The 22,262-nt window shown below is 41.9% G+C and overlaps 1 protein-coding gene across 1 annotated transcript; it reads right to left on the bottom strand.

The window, feature by feature from the left end:
• Window positions 1-152: 152 nt before the first annotated feature.
• On the bottom strand, window positions 153-21,882 carry fyna (FYN proto-oncogene, Src family tyrosine kinase a). Its single transcript, XM_020638692.3, has 12 exons — window positions 21,689-21,882; window positions 13,383-13,639; window positions 10,800-10,896; window positions 8,477-8,575; window positions 7,850-7,953; window positions 7,351-7,500; window positions 7,052-7,216; window positions 5,664-5,843; window positions 5,218-5,294; window positions 4,548-4,701; window positions 2,904-3,035; window positions 153-1,813 (listed from the first exon to the last, which is right to left on the bottom strand). The coding sequence occupies exons 2-12, from the start codon at window positions 13,627-13,629 to the stop codon at window positions 1,605-1,607; spliced, it is 1,614 nt and encodes a 537-aa protein (XP_020494348.1). The 5' UTR covers window positions 13,630-13,639; window positions 21,689-21,882; the 3' UTR covers window positions 153-1,604.
• Between the last annotated feature and the right edge of the window lie 380 nt (window positions 21,883-22,262).

Genomic DNA, 22,262 nt, shown 5'->3' with positions numbered 1-22,262 from the left:
CAGCCTGAGGTGAAATCACACCTAATACCTCTCACAAACACTACACTCACTTTACACGCTAATGACTGATCCCTGCTGTCGGCTTGCTGTCAAAAGGTGAAGCCTGGAGGAAGTTCCTGTCATCTGCTCGAAGCGCGCTAAGTCAACAGAACCATGATGGCAAGATTGTTTATTTCAAAACCAGTTGTGTACAAGTAACAGACAGAGACAATAAATAATGCAGAGACCAGAAACACTTTCTGTATATCTACAGAAGTGGGACGACACAAAAGTGATGCAAAGACAACATTTCTGCTCACTTTTAAGAAAGCAACTTGAAAACACAGAGAAATGGAAGAAAAAAAAAAATGTCCTGGAATGCACCTTCTCACACACAGAGAGAAGTTTGACACCTGAGGGAGAGACATCTCACCCAGAGCTGCAGAAGAAAGAAATATTCATGTGATTTAAAAACGACACACAAGACTGACCAAACTTAAGCGAACATAATAACACAAAGAAAATAAAACACGTTTGGTCTCGTTCTTTTCCAGATACACATTATGGAGGGACAATGTGAGTGGCAGTTTGTGTTTTTGTTTGAAGCAAAAAGGACGATGCAGAATTCTTACACAGCCTGCTGCCATACAATTATGCAACATACATTTTAAAATATTGCCTGTATAATAAGCAGTCAGCCGAACAATGACAGCAGCGGGAGAGGACATCTGCCTCCTTTCCAACTACAAAAAATAAAAAAGCCGAACTAAAAGTTACTTTAAGCCGATCTAAAACTCATTGGCTGAAGCTAAAAATGTGATGACTGCACTTAATATTAGTGCAGATGGCATATAAGTTGGGCTGGAAGAGTCCATGATTCACTAGGTTAGTGTGTAGAAAGCATGAAGGCATTCCTTTACATTATAAGAATATTACTAAACAAGAAAAGGCAAGAACAGGTGTTAAAGTACATCTAAGTTCCTTGAGAAGAGGAGAGTAGTATTGTTATATTAACCTCGTAAAAAAAGGCCAGTGGACTGAACATCCAGAAAAACTCCTTGAGATACTTCAGTCCACCGCGTCTAACCATTCCTACAGTTATTTTGTCCCCATCTGTTACTAACTGTGAGCTGCACGCACGCTTTTCTACGAGCCGGAAATCTGAAATAACTTTGACCTTGGATTAAAAAACAAAAATCCACACATTTCCAAAATATCAAAAGTAATATAAAGGAAACACAAAAAAAAAAGATAAGTAACAAGCAATTTATATTTACACTACATACAAGTTAAACAACATGACTTGTCTGGTTCATCCATGGCAGTCTTTTTTTTTTTTTCTTTTTAAGTCTTCAGTCATCTCAGCGCCCCCTCCCACCTCAAAAAACATCCTTTCATTTGATGAGATTCCTTCCAGAGAGGCAGCTGTCTCCGTTTGTATGAAGTTTAGAAATCAAGAAGTCAAGTCAATGAGCTTTAAAGATCGTTACAGCGACAGGATGAGAGAGAGAGAGAGGGAGAGAGAGAGAGAGGGAGAGGGAGAGATAGAGAGAGAGAGAAGGTGGAAGTCTGGCTCCCCCTGGTGGAGAGCTTAGTGAAATGGCATGAGATGAAGGCAGCGGTGCTCAGAGGTTGTCCCCCGGCTGGTACTGAGGCTCTGTGGCAGTGAAGTAGTCCTCCAAAAAGGCCTGCAGGTACTCAAAGGTGGGCCTCTCCTCCGGGTCTTTCTTCCAGCACTGCACCATCAGCTCGTGCAGCGACGGGGGGCAGTCCTGCGGGCACGGCATCCGGTAACCTCGCTCCACCTGCTCCAGCACCTCGCGGTTGTTCATGCCTGGAGAGAGGAAGACGAAGACATGAAGGTACATGTGGCTTTACAAAATGACTTTTTTCTATTCTTTGATGAGCTCTTTCTGTATTGTTTTTTTTAAACAGCTTTCGGCCTGAAATGAGACAATTACAAACATTTGAACATATTTAGAAAAAAGCTAAGGTGATGCTTCCCTGCTTTCAAGGTGAAAAAAGTAGTACCTCTAATTTGACCTAATTAGACTGTATTGGATTGTATATATGAAATACTGCACAATGTTCAAAGAGGTCAAAGGTTAATGTCCATACTTAACAGTTGAATATAATAAGGTAGAGGCTGACCTGTACTTCATTCCTAAGATGTTAAACTTAAACTTTCAATATAAAACTAGCTAATATGTCTCATTTTGGAGGTAGTTGTAATACCAGTTAATACATTTGCATTAAAACATTTTACAAAGATCCTTTAGAAAACAATTTTTTTTGGAGCAGTCCACTGTCAAAGAGTTTATCTAATATCTTACTACAATAAAAAAATCAATCATCACCCATTGGGGCATGGACCACTGTTTTGAAACATTTTGGCCTCTGATTGTATTTGACAAACTTTAGTGACTCTCTCTTTATTTATGTTTCATATGTTACAACGTAAAGTATTAGTGCAACTCCGATCACCGCTGCAGCCTACTTGCTGCTAAGTGGAGGTTTAATCAGTTGGAGTCATTCCAACACTTGTGTGCATGAGTAGGGACTTTAAAGCAGAGCTGGTTAACAGATGTTAGTAGAACATGAAAAAAGAAAATCTCCTCATGCAGCATGCAAGCGTACTAAAAGATTTTTTTTTCAACCCATGTTTTTTTGGTTTTATAATAATTCCTAAATGTGTATGGTGGATGAAAAGGAAGCCTGTCACATCACATGTTCGCACCATCATCTGGGAACATTGCCTTGCATAATGCACGCTGTAATCTACATTATGCAACATGCTGCTCTCTTTTTTTTTTTGCAAACAGCTAAAGACGACTTTTAGACGACAATCTGCATTAATGAAGCACAAGCAATCATCCAGAATTGATTAGGGGGTTTACATAATGCGTAGGGTTTAACGCTCTCACCTGGATATGGCACTCTGCCCTTTGTCACCAGCTCCGTCAGCAGGATGCCAAACGACCACACATCCGACTTGATGGTGAATTTTCCGTAGAGAGCCGCCTCAGGAGCCGTCCACTTTATAGGAAACTTTGCACCTGAAAAGAAATGCACATACAATATGTTCAAAATCCTTTTTTAAAAACCTGTTATTTTACCGTTGAAGCAGTAAGTAGGCCACTCTCCCTTGATGATTTATTCCCCTTCTTCAGGGATTTCATCAGTGCAGAAACATGAGGACAAGATAACGTCCCACCAGGGAAACAACGGAACAACTCCATTATCTCTCTCTGTGTTGCTTTGCACTTGGCCCAAGCTGAACAAAGTAAACAATTAAATGGCTCACAAGTGAGGTAGTGATCATGTTGACACAATGACTAAACAGAGCCTCCTGCTGTAGTTCACGTCTGCCAAACAAAGTCAGGGAGGAGCCCTCCAACCAGAGCGGGATCTCTGAAGTGTAAGGAGCCCTTGTACCAATGTGATCTTGTTTTCTCTTTTTTTGTGCCACGCTGTAACCACACGCGCTCCTGTTCCTCCACTGCGGTCGCCAAGACAAACTCCTGCTCATTTACGGCACTTAAATTGAAAAGTGGCGTGTTTGTACGAGGTGGAATAAGAACATCTGCCAGTTCACTCGACTTTTTCCTCTGACAGTGAGGGGGGTTTTCAGAAGGTGCTGTGGTCGGAGGATGTAGAGGATATAAGAGACACATGAAAATAAGACAGCAGATACGTACTGAAGTAACATCTTCATCTCGGCTTCAACAAAGTACATGAAAGAAACAGATTTCAATATTTTAAAATATTAGCTTCTGACCTTTTTATATTTCGGCTGCTGGTTGCTGCAGCTGCTGGTAACTTGTCTATAGCTTGATTATACGTTGCTAAGTGTATACTAAGTAAATCATAATAAAAAAGGGTGATCCGGGGTGCTGGTGGCCTAGTGGTTGGTGTCTGTGCACCTGATGTTCAGAGGCTGTGGTCCTCCAAGCGGGCGTCCCCAGGTTTGAATCTGACCTGTGGTTCCGTTCCTGCATGTCATTCCCTAAACTCTCTCGCCCCGATTTCTGACTCTGCCCACTGTCATATCTCTACAATAAAGACATCAAAAGCCCCAAAATAAAAAAGGGTGATCCCTATGTTCTAACAGCCCTTCAGCAGAAGTATTATGTTGCCATGATGTCAGTAACTTAGACAGTGCTCTACAGTTTGATCCATGTTTTTCTAGCCTTGTAGTACACAGACGATGATACCAGAGAAAGAAAACTTTTTTTAAACCCCTCATGATTCTCCTGCAAGTCATGGAGTTATAAACAGCCTCTCTTCTATTATTTAAAAGCTGATTCTCTGCTGTGTGATACAAGGGATAGGAGAGATAAGGTTATATAGAGTCACAAAGCAACTAAAGATGAGTGCGTGATGAAGAATATAACGTTTGGCCATCTAAGAGTGTTTTTTTCAAAGCTTACTTTTCACTCAGTTGAGAGCTTTCAACTGGACTCTGCAGTATTCTAGCAAGCGATTTGCGCATTTTTTAAAGTTGTAATGGTGGAACCCCCGATCGTCCCTTGTTGAAATAAATCTGCGACCCATCCAGCAGGCCTTACCTTGTCTCGCTGTGTATTCATTGTCTTCGATGAGCCTGGCCAGACCGAAGTCAGCGATCTTACACACCAAGCCTTCCCCGACCAGGATGTTTGCAGAGCGGAGGTCTCTGTGGATGTAGTTCATCCGCTCAATGTATGCCATGCCCGCTGCCACCTGGGAAATTTAGTCATTTTTTTTATTAATCAAATGGAAAATCACATCAACTGAGCACTGAGCACTGAGCAGGGTCAGAAAAATATTTACAAACATTAACAGACATTTTATGATCCTGAAAAGTAGAGCTACAATCAAGAGGAACATTTTCCATATTTGCAAAATGTAGAGGTTTGAATACTTATTGTCTTCAAGCAGTGATTCATAGAGCATCAGAGCAGAGTTCTATTACTAATGAAGAGCATCAGAGTATTGTTAATCACTAACCTAGATTCTGTATTCACTCTTTGTATACATCAAACACCATTATTAAGTGCTACATGGAATTTACTTTGCACCTTCGCAGGTCCAAACGTCTCAGTCATTTCCAAAGGCTTACTAAAACTGTTAACGCTGGCAGACAGTCAAGATGAAACGTGGATAATTGAGCTACAAAAGAGGTTAAGCAAATAACTGGAAACAGCTGGAGACTTTTTTTTCAGCATCAGCAAGACTGACTTCTTTTCAGCGGCGTACCTGAGCTGCCATGTCCACCAGATTTGGCAGTTTGAGGCTTCGTCCTTCTCCATCTTTCAGGAAATCAAGCAAACTCCCTGAGAAGAAACAGATGACAAAAGGAGTCAGTGTGTTATTGTGTTGTGTCTCGGGGATGCCAGCTCAGATTTGGATCAAAAACTAAGAATCAATCCTGGGATTACACTTGGCTCAGAGTTTTTATTTGCTAGTGATTTACGAGGATCTCTCTGTTTCTGAACATTCACAAAACAACAAGTTGTTTCTGTGTCACTGTGGTTAAACGTGTTAGTCACAGAATAGAAAGTGTGGACATGTGATGCCGTATTATAAAGTAGGACACATACTGTACTGTCCATACAGCAGCATAAATCATTCAAACACTGTATAGGTGTGTGCATGCATGAAAAGTATGTAATATTCATGGCGTAGCTTCAAGCAGCCTCTACCTTTGCACATGTACTCGGTGACGATATAGATGGGTTCTTCGGACACCACCGCGTACAGCTGCACCAGCTTGTCATGTCGGAGCTTCTTCATGATCTGAGCCTCCTCCAGGAATGACTCGGGTGACATGGTGCCCGGCTTCAGAGTCTTCACCGCCACCTTGGTGGTGCCGTTCCACGTGCCTGACGAGAGGAAGAAAAAAAAAAAAGAGCTTTGTTTCAGGGTAGTTCTTTGGGTGTTCAATCAGGGCTTTTATTCTGACTAATGCTTAGTCTGATCAAAGGAAATATGAGAGGTGATGGAGGAAAATAAAGCACTTGGACGGCAAATAAACAGTTTTATATACTGCTAGTTTTAAGTGACGCCCCATGTACAGAGGTTAAAGTCCTTGTCGCGCTGGTTGCAGGTTCGACTCCCTCTCCAGATGCTGCTGGTCCATGTCATCCCCCACTCTCCCTCCCCATATTCCCTGTCTCTCTTAAGCTGTCCGATTGAATAAAGACCAAAAAAGCCGCAAAAAGTATCACCTGTGTTGCTTTAAGTATAAAGCAAGTAAATGGAGCAGCTACGTCTACTTGTGAAATTGCCGTGGTTGGAAGTATTGTATCTGTGCAGGCAAGGCAGGCAACTGCTTGGGGACCAGTAGGGGGCCACTGAGAGCTGACGAACTTAAACCAAAACAGTGGCAAAAAATGTGCACATTTAACAATGACAGTAGGAAACCTCCCTTAGGGGACCCCATCTGACAGTGATCACTCTCTTTGTGCTGCTGATATTGGTTGGAGGGCCCCACAATAGATTTTTGCCCCCCCCAACAGAGTCTAGAGTCGCCACTGTGTGTAGGTTCTCCGTCGGCACATCGCAGTGTAACAGATTATAACTCTGGTATATGAAACACTGAGTAAAGAGATGTTTGACATGTTTAGACTGAATACATGTTTGTGGTTCAGGCAACATGTTCATCTAGAATCAAATTAGACACACATGCATCTTCACATCCACATGTGAAACAAATCATGTTGAACTGAAGTCGGCTAAACTACAACAGCATGTGTCTGTGCCGAGATAAATACTCCTTGGCAAAACCTTATCCGACATAACCGTTACCATGTTTTCTCAACTTTAACTTCTCTAAAGGCTGAAGAGGATTCTTTTTTTCCCAGTCAGAAAATGAACACTGGGATTGTGCAGAGATGAAGCTGAATTCCTGAATGAAATCACTGAAAGCAAACACTCCACCCTGTGAGTAACATTAGCTCATTGTTAGTTTAAAACGGTCCAAAACATACAATAATGTTTTGCAATGCCGCTGAAAACGTTCCAGCCTCTTCATCCCTGCCAAATGAGGACGCACAAATAAAGAGAAAAGAAAAGAAAAAAAGACACCTACCCATCCAGACTTCTCCAAACTGGCCGTTGCCGAGACGTTTGATGAGCTGCAGCGATTCTCGGGGGATCTCCCACACGTCTTTGGTTTTGACGGACAGGTCAGTCAGGCGGGGCATGCCTTTGTGGCACGGCACGATGAGGCGGCAGCACAGCCCTGCAGCCCGGGCTGAAACAACAAGGCAGTTTGAATTTTAAATAATGTAGAAGAAAACAATAGGACTGATTTTTTTTCTAAACAGAGGGTGAGTAGATGCAGATCCATCACGACAGGGATGTGTTGGAACTGTTGCAGAGTCTCACCGGAGTAGTGCTGCACCAGCTGCTGGAGCGTCTCAAACTGGGCCCTGGTGGTGATGTAGTAGCCTCCGCTGTCCAGCTTGCGAATCTTATAATGTTTAACATGGTCTCCCTTGATGTCATCCCAGTCCTGGATGGAGAGGGAGTAGGCCCCTGGAACAGAAACAAGAAAATGATCAAGAACAAAAACGGACAAATTCAAGCAGACAATCTCTGCTTAACCATGTTTGTTTTCAGAAGAGCAGATTAGACGCTGCATGGTCGCACACAATGCAAAGCTTCAGGGCATTGAATGTGGAGCGACTACATATTAAATAACATAATGCAAAACTGGATTTTAAGTGGCTGTCTGCGCTGAGGATCTTATTCCAAGATGGCTATAAATAAGTATAGGGGAAGTGTTACTACATATTTATTTATTCATAAAACACTTCTGCTCGTGTCCTAAACTTGAAAGCAGTCAACACGTCAGGATGTGAGGCCCCTGCTCAGTCGGGAGTACCTTTGGTTGTTTCACTCTCACGGATGAGGAAAGTGCCTCGTGCGTTGCCGTTGGAAAGAAGCTGCCTCTCTGCGTCCTTTCGACCTAATTTACCGAAATACCAGCTGCAGGGGGGGGAAAAAAAAAGGAAGAAAACAACTTTGAAGTACTATTTTGTGTTAAAAGTTTTTCAAATATTCTGGCTTTTATTCTAAATTTATTATGTGCATGTCTGCTGAAAGAGCTTTATACCAGTGGTTCTCAACTGGTCGAGCCTCAGGACCCAACAACGACTCCTTCGAGAGAAATAGCAACTCAAATTTCTGGTATTTTTTTATCAGTCAGATTTTATACATTAAAAATACATTGTGCAGTTTGGACCTCAGACGGTACAAAGCGTGGTGGAACAAAGAAACTGAATGAAACGAACTTGTTAAAAAAGCGCTACATAGACTTTTTGTCACAGTTTTCCTGTTTTAAAACATCTCCGCGACCCTCTTTTGGGTCCCGACCCACCAGTTGAAAAACACTGCTCTAAAGAATGTACAGTACACCCTCTGCTGATGAAGCTGCCGTGCCTAAGAGACACAAACTCTCTGCGTGTGTGTGTGTGTGTGTGAGTGAGTGTGTGAGGGAAGTTTTACTCACTCCTCAGCTTGGATGGAGTCCACTGGAGCGACGTAATTGCTGGGAATGTAACCAGTTCCACCTGTAGTGAGAGAACGAGCCTCCCACCAGTCGCCCTCGCTGTGGAGAACAGGACAGAGAGAGAGAGAGAGAGAGAGATTGAGATGGAGGGCAGGTTGGAATCAACAGACACACATAACACAGGCACAAATAAACACTGAGATATGGATGATCAGATTTGCTGGCTGTCTCATCAAAACAAAACCAGTGCTTTCTAGTGCGTGGGCCTCTGAAGCTTTGGTGAATCATCTCGTTAATGTCCGACTGAAATCACAGCTTGTCATCTCTGTTTTCTCTCAATAATAATGTCATCTTGTTTTTTTGTTTTTTCTTAAAAGTTATTGTGAATAGTTTGCTGTTAATAAACAAGAAGACAAAGGATCCTTGGGGGGAATCTCGTAAAATGTTCTTTTATGCTCGGCTGCTTAGAGGCGGGTGTTCGTGTTTGATTGACAGCGGCAGGCAGACCGCCAGAGAGATAGAGAGAGAGAGAGAGAGAGCTCATGAAAAAGTCAAGAGATGTTTTTGCGATAGATAATAATAGATAATAGACTGTTTTATTTTGTATTTATGTCTTTAAATGTAATTTTATAAAAAACAAAAACAGTCATATCACATGGTATACATAGAGCTATCTATTACAAAGACCCCCTCCCCAACCCATACACATACAAAACCATAACCAAGAGGGGCCAGCATGCAAAAAAATACAATAAGAAATAATAGTAGAACTCCTTCTCCTTTCCCTGATCCACCAAACTAATGTTCATCCACTCGATCTTCACTCTGGCCTATTAATAGTATCAGGATACATGCCCCACTTCAGGAGACATTTTTCTGTTCTGCCCTGCATCCTATATGACATTCTTTCATATGCAGCTAATGCGCCTGATTCAGTCACCCAGGGGAGAAGTTGTGCGTTTTAGTTTCTTATATTAATGAAGTTGTGAGGTGGCTTTCACTTTGTAAGGGAGTGGGGAGCTCGTTCACAAGACAGAAAAAAAACAGAAGTCTTTCTGACGCTTTCCTGTTAGAATTATGTTTCCCTCAGAGCCACACTCTTTTTTTGTGAGGTTACAGCTTTAGTAAGGTTAAGAATCGACTGTACTGAATCTATATTCACTTGAGATTTAGGTAAGAAAACATGAAATCACAGACTCTCAGATTTTATTTCTGCTATTAGAAAATGTTTCCACAAATATGTTTGTACTTGGACAACCGTCTTATACATGTTCAGTAAGGGACTAATACATTCACGTGTTTGTGTAGGTTTTCAGTCATCACCTCGGTCAATTCAAATCTCGATCCAAAGAAAACTGGACTTAGTTGAAGACGTTTCTTCTCTCCTCTGAAAGGCTTCTTCACTTCTAAACTTCAGTTGTCCACCCGGTTAGTGTAGAGCTGAAGAAGAAGCCATGCGGAGGAGGAGAGGTGAAACGTCTTCCAGATCTTGAACCAAGTCCAGTTGCCTTTTGGATCAAGCTTTGAATCTAGTTAAGTGCTCTAATAAAACTTTGGCTGTCAGTTACTTCATCCGTTTCCAAGCATTTAGCAAAAGTACATCTCTAAAGTTTTCATTTGAACACCGCCGACTTCAAAACACTTCAAAACTACTTCTTTGTTTTATTATATATCAAATATATTCTCCATTTTTCTTTGGTGCTAAATTTGTTTAATTTAAGTTCATATATGAGGGCAGATGTTATAAAAAAAAATTGTAGGGGTGCCGGTAGCCTAGTGGTTATGTTGCCCCATGTACAGAGACTATAGTCCTCTCTGCAGAGGCCGTGGGTTCGAATCCGACCTCGGTCATTTGCTGCATGTCATCCCCCGCTCACTCCTCCAAACATTCCCTCTCTCTCTTCAGCTGTCCTATCTAATAAAAGCAAAAAATGCCACAAAAATATCTTTAAAATGAAAATTGTGTTAAATCACATTAACTAAAACGTTGTTATCATGTCGTTAAATCTTAAAAAATGTACGGAAAACCTGCAGAATCCTCCGTCTTGTTAGTATTTTCTATACAAAAAAAAGAGCAAAGACATAAAAGCTTAGTCTTAGTAATCTTAAAAACATCAAAAAAAGATCAGACTTCAGATGTAGCAAACGCCTCATAAACTGAGCCTTTAAAACACAGAGCCGTTCTCTTTGTCTGCATCTGTTCAACAACTTCTGACTCCAAAGACAACATTCAAGCGTTGACAAGTGATGTAAAACAGAGAAGGGGGGGGGGGAAACACGACCGCCACCCCTCACTCTGTCATCCAAATGTTTTCACACTTACGTGCTGTTGAGGATCTGGAACCTCTCCCCCTTTCTGAAGCTGAGGTCATCTTCGGTCCTGGCTTCGTAGTCGTACAGAGCGACGAACAGAGTCACTCCTGGAGGGAGACACGAGGCGGCATGTGGCGGTTAGAGGAGGAGGAAGAGTTGTGTTGGGGAATTGTGTTGTTGGTTTAAGTGTTAGGTTCTTTCCATCAAAGAGAGCGCAGTGACTTCATGATAACACATCATGGTCCTCTTTATTTACTCAACACACATCTACATCTTTCTCTGATTTACTTTGTAAAGTTATTTTTGGGCCTTTTTGCCTTTATCGGATAGGAAAGCTGAAGAGTCAGAGGAAATGTTGGGAGGAGATAGAAGAGGATGATGTGCAGCAAAGGGCAGAGGTCGGATTAGAAACAGCCGCTGCGCTCCCCGCTCTGATACACTTTTATCTACGAGATACAACAAAGATGCAGAAATCTTCCCGACTGTTTTATTTATTTTTACAGGTTTACTTTTGCTCTTTTGTGTAAAATAACGGGTACCACTTTAAAGTTAAGGTTGCAATAGTCCCCATTAACTTCATTGATAGAGAGTTTTTGTGCATGAATTATGATCTTAATATGCTTTTGCTTACTACTACCTTATATGTGCCAGACTAGGCTATCATCGGGATAATAATGAAGTTTATGTTGAAGTTATTCACCTCTCCTACTCTCCTAAGTGTTGTTACCGCAGCAGCTAAAAGGCTTTTTTCCTGTGCTGCATCTCTTACATAACCATCTCAACACCAAACAACAGACACAGTTAGCAACTAGCTGGTTAACATGTTAGAGGATTAAGTTAAGGGATTCATTAGAGGGCTTGGACCAGAACTCAGCTCAAATCAAGGTGAATATTGGACTCGTATTTGTCAGCATGTTTGCGTCTGCCTGATGCGTAAATTGGCTTTTGTCTACTTAGACACTCATTGCAAATCTATTGGGCGCTGCTAAAATGTAAAGGTCGAGGTAACAGCTTATGGAGCGCTCCCAAAAGTGCAGGGGGCGTGTCCAGAGGGGTGGCCAAGGGGTGGTATAGGCCCCCATGGAAACATACAAAAATAAATCAACAATTGCAAGTTTCACATGCAAATGAAAGAAGCTTTTTCTTTTGCATAGATGAAAAAATAAATAAAAAAATCATCTGCCTTTTGAGTCTAATCTGACAGAACATCCCAAAAGGATGCTGAGGCCAATCCAGTTCATCAGATGTGATTTGGAACGGCCTGAATAAGCCTGAAACTGTAAAAAATGATTTCATTTTCTGATCTGATCTGAATGCTCCCCGGACAGTCAAGAGCCACATGCAGTGCTCGGATAAAAGCGCCGCACATTTCCAGTCACATTTCCAGTGACCTTCAAAACAAGATAAAAACAAAACTGCCCTCTGTCTCACAGGCACACACTGACTTTATTCAGGGAGTTCAGATGAGGATTCTGTCCTGAGGTCTTCTCTTTAAATGCTCGGATAAAAAAAGTGCAGCTCAGTGCTGCCCCTCCTGAAGTAATGTCTTATTCATACATGCTGCTGGTGCTGACTCTGTGAATGCAGAGTGTTTATCTGTGCTGGGGAAACTAAAAACTAAAGTCGTTTACATCAAAGGGAAAGATTGTGCTAATTTATTCATCATCGCGCATCATATGTATCTTTAAAATCTTAAGTGAACGACTGTAAAGCTTCTCCGGCGCAGAAAAAAAAAAAAAAACACAACACTTTTTGCACTATTCAGCAAAACGTCTGATCTTAATGGTTTGTCAGAAGTGCCTCACAGAATACTGGCTTTAATTTAGGTCGCTCTGTTTTTTTCATTAACTTTAGAGGACATTTATCTTCTGCTGTAACAGAAACTCATCACAGCAACACAGAAACCAACACAAACAGTAGGGGGGATCATTTCTGTATGACTTTAAAATACAGGGGAAAAAAAAAGGGGAACAAACTTACTGGAAAGTCGACACACTCAGCTGAATTTTTTTTTTTTTTTTCTAACTCCTGAATGAGAACCAGATATCAAGCAGACCTCGGAGAAGTTAACACTTAAAAAAACCTGCACAATTATATTTCACTTCCATTGAATTGCTCTTTTTGTGATCAACTCCACTTCAACCACAGCAACACATTTCAGAAAGTTTTACTTAAAGGTCAAATATTCCAGTTAAGTAAGTATAGTTTACTCTCAGAGCTCTCCAAAACATGTCTGTGGAATGTCTTCCTGTATTTGATCATGCCTATAAATCCCTCTTTTTCAGCCCTCTTCCGACCTGAGTTAAGGTTGTTTGTTTGTTTATCTGATTATTTTATTGTCACTTTAACATATTGTCATATTATCTGTTTAATTGTGTTGCTGCTATTCTTGTCTCATTGCCTTGTGAAATAGTGATCTTATCTGAATGGGACAAACCTGGTGAAAGAATGGGTTCAATATAATTAAAAAAGAAAAAAAGAGTGCCGATCGGAGGGAAAAAGTATTACAACATGTATATTTTAGCCCTTCAACATAACCCCAAATGGTTACACATATTCACAGAATTATCTCTCAGCTTATCCTCTGCCTCACCTGTTCCACCCCGAGACCGAAGCGTCCCGGACTGCGAGGACGTGTGGACTCCCCCGAACACGGTGACCCCCTGGGAGGCTGCGCTGTGGAAGTTGTTGTAGTTGGGGATGGTGGTGACCCCGAAGCTGGGGTAGTGCTGCGGCGTGGGGTCGGAGCCATAGCGGTACCCCGAGTTGTGTGAGATGCTGGTCTCCCGCTCGTCAGTGAGTTTAGCTGCTTCTTTATCCTTACATTGGACACAGCCCATTCTCTACTTTCTGCGGGAGGAAAAAAGAGAGAAGGAAAAAAAAAATCAGCACGTAGGTAAAATAACAGCTCAACAGCTGGCTCCATCGGGGAAATTATGATTCAATATTCCATTATTCCAGCGTTTCCTCGGAGAGTTACACAGAGCCGTGTGAAATATCTTTCAATTAGGCTGAAATTAAACGGGATACTCCAAACTCTATTACTATACAGAGCCTAATGTGACAGAGCTGTGCCGTCTTACTACAGCAGTCATCATGTAAATACAGTATGTGTACATGTTGATGCTAACAACACTTCATGCTGAAAAAAATCCGGTTTAGTTTGGCACACAGGAAAAACAGCGCCGCTTATCATGCTCTGCTTTCCCACCTTAGTGCACGGCCACACTTGCACCCTTGCATTTACAAGCTGGCATTGCCTTTATTTTTGTTTTCTTTACGAGGAGCGCACACACCCGTCAATAGATTTACAGCACAAAGACAGAACCTTTTCCCCGGCTCTACTCTTGAGTCTCATGGAGGGAGGGGGGGCATTTGGCCTCACTAAAGCAAAGCTAAACCCGGTCTCTGTAATGAGCACGGCAAGCCTTACCATCTTAAAAAGACCCACGCATATACTAATGCACAAGTCGCCCCCCACCCCCCCCCACTGTGTGCCCCTCTAAAGCCGGTTCAACAGGGACTATGCAGAGACCGCTGACGGCACTGTTGTCTTTCATTAGCATTAGCAGCCAGCTGACTTTGGAGCTAACTAATTGGAAACACACTTGTTTTCAGTCGCTGTGGATGAAGAGAGATAGTGCTGGAGGGGGTTAGGGAGGGCAAAGCCCAGAGCTACAGCAGATGGAGGAAGAGGAGAACCATCACACCACTTCTGACCTCGGATAAATCCACATTAATGGGAGAGTCGGTCACAGGTGGTGCCTCTTTTCTGCCAGGAGCGATTCAATGTAACAAGAAGAACGGTACAGACTTACAGGACAATTGTTTCGCCGATATACAGACGAAAATATGAGGTCATGAAAAGGGAAAGCACAACGGTCAAATGAGAGATTTAGGGGGGAATCTTTGAGTTACATTACTGATCAGATGGAGAGCTAAAGAATCAATCCAAGCCATCTTAAAATCACAACTTCATCACTCATGTTTAGAAAAAATCTATTGTTTAAACTCCTCAATGGGAAAATTATTTGTTTTTATGTGTTTTCTATGACACGTAAATGTTTTATTTTTTTTATATATTTCAGTTTTTGTCCTTTTTTTGGGACATTTGAAGAAATGGAAAGATGTCCGTGTGAACTCTAGCATCTTGTATCATTTAGTTTCAGCTCCATTATGACTTTAAAAGACACTATTCTCTTATCTCAGCTCTTATCATCCAAAAGTTGAGTCATGTAGTAAAAATGATCTTTTCTATAAAAGGAAGTTACTTTGCAAACTGAGCTGGTTTGTGAGCTGTGTGCTGAAGGACACTGGAGTTTAATGGTTTACAAGGAAAGCTACAGAATATATGACCAAATTCTTTCTGGCCCTGTTTCACATTTACTAGAGAGAAAACCTCAATGCCTGCTTCAGAAAAAAAAAAAAAGTGCTAACAGATGTGTCACTTAGAGTACTGCAGCAGGGGGACAGGAAAAGTTAAGTGCAGTGTTTTTAGCTGCATCAGTGTTCGGTCCTCATGTCTACATAAGAAGTAAAATGTTCTTTGATAGTTTTATCCGTGGACTCCAAACTTATGTTGAAAATGTTCTTAAACAAGATGTCTCTTTGAAATACAGCGAACAAAAAAAACTCAATCACTCTCCGAATATAAAAAACACCAAAGGCAAGTCAGCATGCTTCTTTTCTACACTGTCATTTGCATATTTCTCAGTCTGCAGGAACAATAAGCTGCAATTATAAGTAACCAACTATTGTGTGATTCCTACAAGTGTATTTCTCTGCTCTGTACAAAAACAATATCAAACAGCATTCACATCTGAATCGTTCAGTACTGGGTGCAAGACCAAACATTTAAAAACACAGGGGTAAAAGGAAGACTACGTCCACATACCAGAAGCTGCTCCAATTCACATTTAATGGAATTATATTTTCTTATATTATTGGTTTATTTGAATCAGGGACAGTGTACAAAAAAAACCACAAGTCTCAGAAGAGAAGATATGCTTTGTACCAGATCTAGCTAACTAGGTAATTTCCATCTGTTGTCCCTCAAATGTTATCACCACACCGGGCCTTAACCCTTCATCAGACGCTTCATCAGACCAGGATTATCTCTGCTCTGTAACCTGCAGTCAACAGGTACATGAAAGTTAAAACATGCATGCAGAACCAAACAGTGAATTAACCTCCTGCTCTGACTCTCGTCTCCTAACCTTTCTCCACATGCTTAACTAAAAGGAAGTCACTGCAGAGAGAAGAAGATCATTGTGATTTATAACTGCCTATAAAACTCCATTAAAACACCCTGAAAGGAACAAGCCCTGCGATAGCGTTACAATATAAATCCAGACCGAAGCCGAGGCCACAGACTGAAATAGAAGAAGAGGAGGAGAGTCTACATCTCCTCTCTGCTGATATTCACTGCACTCCTTTTCCAGAGCTGCTCAGGTATATTTTAAGGTTAAACAACAACAACTTTAAAAGACGCTTCACGCCTCTTACTTCCATTTCTGGTGAAATTCCAAAATGCAAATCAGGTCACACCTAAACCATTCACACCCTGATGGCAGAGGCTGCTATGGCAAAGTGGCCATCAGTGTTAGCCAGTCGTATTCATACACACATTCACAAGTCATCGACGGAGCAGCAGGAGCAGATTATAGGGTTGTAGAAGATGTCTTGCCCAATGTTGCTGCAGTAGCTGGGGATTGAACCCCCGACCGTCCGGTTGAGAGACGACCGACTCTACCAACTGAGCCTCCCCGGGCCACACAATCATCAAATCATCTGCATGGGAAAAAAAAAGCAAACACAAAAACAACAATGCTATAAAAGAACATACTAGTTAGTAACATCAAATTCTTTGAGGACTTTGGAGGAGAATTGCACGAGCAGGTAAATATCAACTGAACTATGATAACACAGGTGTGCTGTGTGGTTTTTTTTTCCCTGCAGGGTTTGCTCTTGAACTGCAGTGATTGAAATAGCTTCCTCTCCTGGAGGGATCACAGCAAATGAGGGGAGATCTCACGTCGTCGTCGTGCTGCCTGTGGAGGATTATCATAAAAAAAGAAAAAAGAAGAAAAAGAAAAAGTCCTTCCCTTGAAGAGAAGAAAGCCCAGGGACGACCACATCTTCGACATGTCTGTAAGCATTTCTGCTGCACAGAAACTAGGCCATCTTGTTTTGTTTATATACGTTTGCTCCCTTTGTGCTTTTGTTTTGCTGTTGGCATTGTCAGCTTGGTAAACATTTGCATATGAGCTGTGTCTGTGTGCGCTTTGCGTCGTCGTTAAAGTTGCTGAATCAGACGGTTATTCTTGATTTATTACGTTTAGCTTATGAGTGCGTCTTGCAGCAACAGGCAGATTCATCACAATAATACACTAAAGAGTGTTCATCACATGCGTTCAGATCCAAGGGACGACTCCTCTCTGTTATTCAATTACACGCATGAATCAACACTATGGATCATATCAAAATGTCAAGACAAAGCGCAGCGACGTAATGATTTCTGCCTTGCATTTCAGGGACGCACAGATAATAACCAGACTGCTCTGTGCTCGTCCTGGAGCTCAACTTTCTCCTCCCCTAAAAAAAAAAAAAAAAAGCAGATGGTGGCATCACAGCCGCTGGGCTTTTTCTTATTTTTTTTTATTCCTTTTCGTGGCACTGCCTTGGTATCGCATGACCACCTCAGCCTGAGAGAACCCTCGTCACGCTATTTTCAGACCCCAAATGAACAGCTTGCCACCGAGAGGGCCGCGGTGCTGCCGTGATAATAAAGGTCCAATGGGGAGGGAACTGTATCTACGTGTTGTGTTGTAATGACAAAAGAAGGAGGCTTTCACACAATAACACACAATCAGACAGGGGGTTTTATATTAAAGCCCCTCATCCTGATTGGCTAAAGATGCAGGCTGACATCTGACTTTGATGCCTGTTGAACTGTACTCATCAGCCCTGCTGTAAGATCCTTTCACACCAGAAACTGGAAGTGAAGAGACGTGAAGATGCCAACAATAGGAACACAAAGTTACAGGAAAAGGAGAAATTAATTTCCTGGAATAATAGTACTTTTTTATTTCGAGGCTGAAGTGTTCATGATGTACAATAACAGGGAGAGCCGGGAGCCATAATGACATCCTCAGCCAGTTATAGTAAAGCTGTCGGATCAATACACTAAATTAAAAGGACAGACATGTCAGGGTCACACAGCGTGACTGATGGATTTAACAGGCGACAGTTAGTCCGGCCTGAGAAACACACATATGTGCAGAATGGAAACTGTTTTTCTTTAGACCCAAACAACCGAGAGCACTGGTTTAGATTTTCAGTAGAGCTCAAATGTTGACTTATTATGTGATCAACGCCAAATCACAACATTGTAGAAGAAAACATTTTCTGATTTTGGACTAAAACAGGACATTTGAAAAAAAACATGACCATGGTCTCTGGGAGGATGTTAATGGACAACATTTGTTTTTACATTTCTTAGCGTAAACGATTGATTGTCTGACGCCTGAGTGACGTCAGCCATCTGTTCCTGCACGGGGCTCATCGGCAGCAGCCGCCATGCTGGAAATCCTGTCGCAGCCTAACTTCCGGTCAACGTTAACGTTCATGAAATTAAAACAAAGCCATTTAATAAAATTCATCCCCCGTACAGTGTATGACAATAAGTAGTCAGACCTATTTCATTTTTTGAACCAGGCTGTAAACATGTTCATTTCTGCTGTAAAAACGTCTTTTTCGCCTGTGGTGTGTGTATGTGACTTCCTGTGTTACTGGAGCCGGCCTCAAGTGGACACTCGACGAACTGCAGCATTTTCTTGCACTTCCGCATCGGCTTAATTTTTTAACACCGGAGGTTGCCTCTTGGTCTTTTCCTCAATCAGTCCTAAACATAGATACAGATAGAGTCGGAAATCAGGGAGAGAAAGAGAGTGGGGGATGACATGCGGGACAGAAGCCACAGGTGGGATGTGAACCCGGGCCGCCCTCCTGAGACGACAGCCTCCATACACGGGGCGCGCGCACTAACCACTGCGCCACCAAGCGCACCAGGAGATACATTCTTAACAGGGATCAAGAGAGTGTACACAGACAGACTGAGAACAGATGTCCAAATTAAATGTCATACAATAGATGAAGGGTCCCCCCCCCATCTCATCCCAACCTCAAAAGCCTTTTATATTCCTTGTATGAACTATTCTACAAAGTTTTTTTGTCCATTTTGCCTGAAAACTGTCAGAAGAAAGAAGAAGAAGTGAAGCTGGAAATGGTTAAACAACAGGCTATTGGTTACAGCTCTATTTAATGTGTAACAAGCTGACCTTGTGTTCGTCTATGAATCATCCTAAACCTACCTTTGATGTTTAAATACTTTGGCTTATTTATTCAATCCTGATGAGTTCAATCTCTCTCTTGTTCAAAAAAATTATAATTTGGAAAATCAGTGCAGCCGTTAAAAAGTCAGCTCTGTTTGATTTTCAGTGTGGGGTGTCTTTACGCTCAGATGGTTGACGTGGAAACAAGGTCAAACCTCCGACACCCCTCCTACTGGAGTCATCCTCGCGACGACCTTATTAAAACTCCAAAATGAAACTTTCTGTTCATTCACACACTAAATGACATAAAAAGAAAAAAGAGGATCATTTGAGATTGTGTGCAGATTTCAATACGTATGAATCTCGCTCTTGTGTTTACTGGATCGGGTACAACTCGGACAGTCTCCTCCTTATGGAAGCCATTCTCTGGATAGTTACAATATTTGCTTGTGTCGGACAACTGAGTTCATTCAGCGTATCGACGACAACACAATGGGCACATTTCACTCTGCTACGAGATTATCAGCACAATGAAACGCAGTGTTAAGGCTTTCAAAGCATTCTTCACTTTCTCAATGAGCTCGTTATTTGAAACCCACAGCTGAGCTTCATACAGTACTTACGTGTGGGTTTAAGACTAACCGGGCTTCGGTGTCACAATGTCCACAGTGGAGTGAGTTGAGTCATGTTGTTAAACCACTGAGCCGATTGTGGAAAAATCGGCCATTCAAGTCAGTGAGATTTGGGCCCTTAATAGATGAAGATTTTTTCCAAACGGGAGAGAATAACAAACACTTTTTTTCTTCTCGCTTCTTCTGCCTGTCAGTCCGCACTCAGGGTTTGAGTGGTTCTTTTCCAATTGTGGTGCCAATGGAGGGTAGTGTTCAATGTAAGAATGCACTGGAAATAATGATGGAGGTTGGAAGTTTTCTGGTAGATCTGAGTAACCAACCACAAAATGTATCAGTACTATACAGAAAAAGAGGTCAAACTGAATCAACAAAACCCCAAAATCCTTTCGTGCAGGTTCTCTAAATGTGAAGATTGAAACTTTTCTGCTGTTAAGAAGAATAATTAACTTAAAATCAATGTACGTTGGACTGTTTGTCCCAGAATGTTTTTTTTTTTAATCAATCAAGTAAACCATTAGCAGATTAAACCATTATGAAAGACAAGGCCACAATGTGCACACACAAGTCTTTCTAACATGATGAAGACCTTACACCGTGTCATTTAGTCCAATCAAAAGTCCAAAACCTGAGAGATATAACTGTCAAAATAATGAATGTACGGAGGCTGTGGTCCTCGAAGTGGGCTAGCCGGGGTACAAATCCGACCCGGGGCTGCTTTCTCGCACCACATTCCCCGCTCTCTCTGCCACCGATTTCCGTCTCTATCCACCGTCCTGTCTCTCCAATAAAAGGCATAAAAAGCCCCAAAATCAATCTTTCAAAAAAAACAACAATGACTCAAAACATTCAATCAAATGTCAAAATATTGGCTGCTGATTAATTCTCCGGTGATCGATTAATCTCTACATGAGAACAATGAATCACTGCAGCCCATAATCTACTGAGTGGCATCTGTTGACTGACACAAAACAATAACTATTTATATCTCCTATACTTGAACACATTTCATGGCTTTAAGCGTAGAAAAAACAACCATCCGCTTGACACGTTTGTATTTACCAGAAGTAAAAGCGTGTGTGCCAGTTTTAGTTTTGTCTGTTCAGCTGTATGGACAGAGAGCACCTGAGGGGGGGAAATCAACATGCTCCATGAACTATATGCAGCTCCTTTCTTTCACATATGAGGCATATCACGCATGCTGATGTTGTACAGTCTATTCATGGGCAAATGGCAGGCTAAACAAGAGCTCCAGGGTGCTCAGTGAATGTTTGCAAACCTGGGTAACTTATTGCACAACTGCTGCTCCCTGCCACACACACACACACACACACACACTCCGTATCATCCCTGGTGTTTGCCAACAAGATGGATGGCTGCAGCTCCAGACTCATCAGATAACCCGATTAGGACAGCTTTAATTGGATATTTAACGAGGTGGCAATGTAATTAGCCTGTAGCATATGACAATTCTTCTGAGATGAATCAATAGGAGGCTGTCTGCAGGCCGTTGTGGCGTTTATTATGTGTGTGTGTGTGTGTGTGTGTGTGTGTGCATGGCCTCAGTGGTCAGCTCAGCTCTGCAGCGCATCCATCCCTGCTGCTGCTGCTGCTGCTGCAACACAAGAGGAGCCCCCTCACTGCAAAACATCATGCACAAACACAACACCACCACTGACACTCTCCCTGTGTTTCTACGTCTCTCCTGGGCTGCAGTAAACCGTCTGATGTGGCCCTGCATCTGCAAAAGGACTGGAGTGAATGTTGGCTTGACACAGTGTGTTATTTATCTCCTCTGCTCCCTCTCTCTCCCTCTCTCTCTCTCTCTCTCTCTCCGGAGATGAATTCATCTCGCAGTTCCCATCGCAAAGAATAGGGGACAAGGCGGGTGCACCAATTGAGATTCAACACAGGAGGAAAGAAATTAGCGTGCTTACCGGAGAGAAATCAGACTAATCCATCGGAGTTTCCAGAGGGGGCTTTTCGTGAGGTGGGGTCGCCGATGGTTGTCTACTCTCTGTGACTGGTTTTTTTTTTCTCTCTCCTCGCATCGAGGTTGGAGAATAGCGGTGGGATTCCGAGTCCCTGCCGATTCAGGAGCTCCTGTCGCCGTCGTGCGTACAGATGATGACGATTGCGACCAGGGCAAAGCTCACAACAACAACACACGCAGATTCCGGTCGATTCTTTCAAAATAAAGCTATTTCTCGCACTACAAATAGAATAGAATAGAATTACTTTATTGATCCCAAACTGGGAAATTGTGGCGTTACAGCAGCAGGTTGTCCAAACACACAATATTAGCAAATTTAAACACAATATTAGCAAATTTAAACACACTATGATATTAAATACAAAGTAAATAAGCATTAAAATATCAAAACTAAGAATGGGAATATATACAACCAGGATTTAACTATGCATTACAAGTTTTAAATATGAAAGATTAAATGTAAATGTGCAAAAAACAGAGTTGTAAATGGACAGTATTGACATAAGTTAGGTTAAATA

This window comes from Labrus bergylta, chromosome 18 (assembly GCF_963930695.1).
Source record: "Labrus bergylta chromosome 18, fLabBer1.1, whole genome shotgun sequence".
Taxonomy (NCBI): domain Eukaryota; kingdom Metazoa; phylum Chordata; class Actinopteri; order Labriformes; family Labridae; genus Labrus; species Labrus bergylta.
This window is presented reverse-complemented; position numbering and strand designations above follow the sequence as displayed.

Excerpts from the sequence above, each read along its gene's own strand:
- fyna (XM_020638692.3), bottom strand. The coding sequence starts at position 13,629 with ATGGGCTGTGTCCAATGTAAGGATAAAGAAGCAGCTAAACTCACTGAC. Across the intron at positions 7,954-8,476 it reads GACTCCATCCAAGCTGAGGA|CTGGTATTTCGGTAAATTAG; the intron begins GTGAGTAAAACT and ends CCCCCCCTGCAG. Across the intron at positions 7,217-7,350 it reads GCTGGTGCAGCACTACTCCG|CCCGGGCTGCAGGGCTGTGC; the intron begins GTGAGACTCTGC and ends TTGTTGTTTCAG.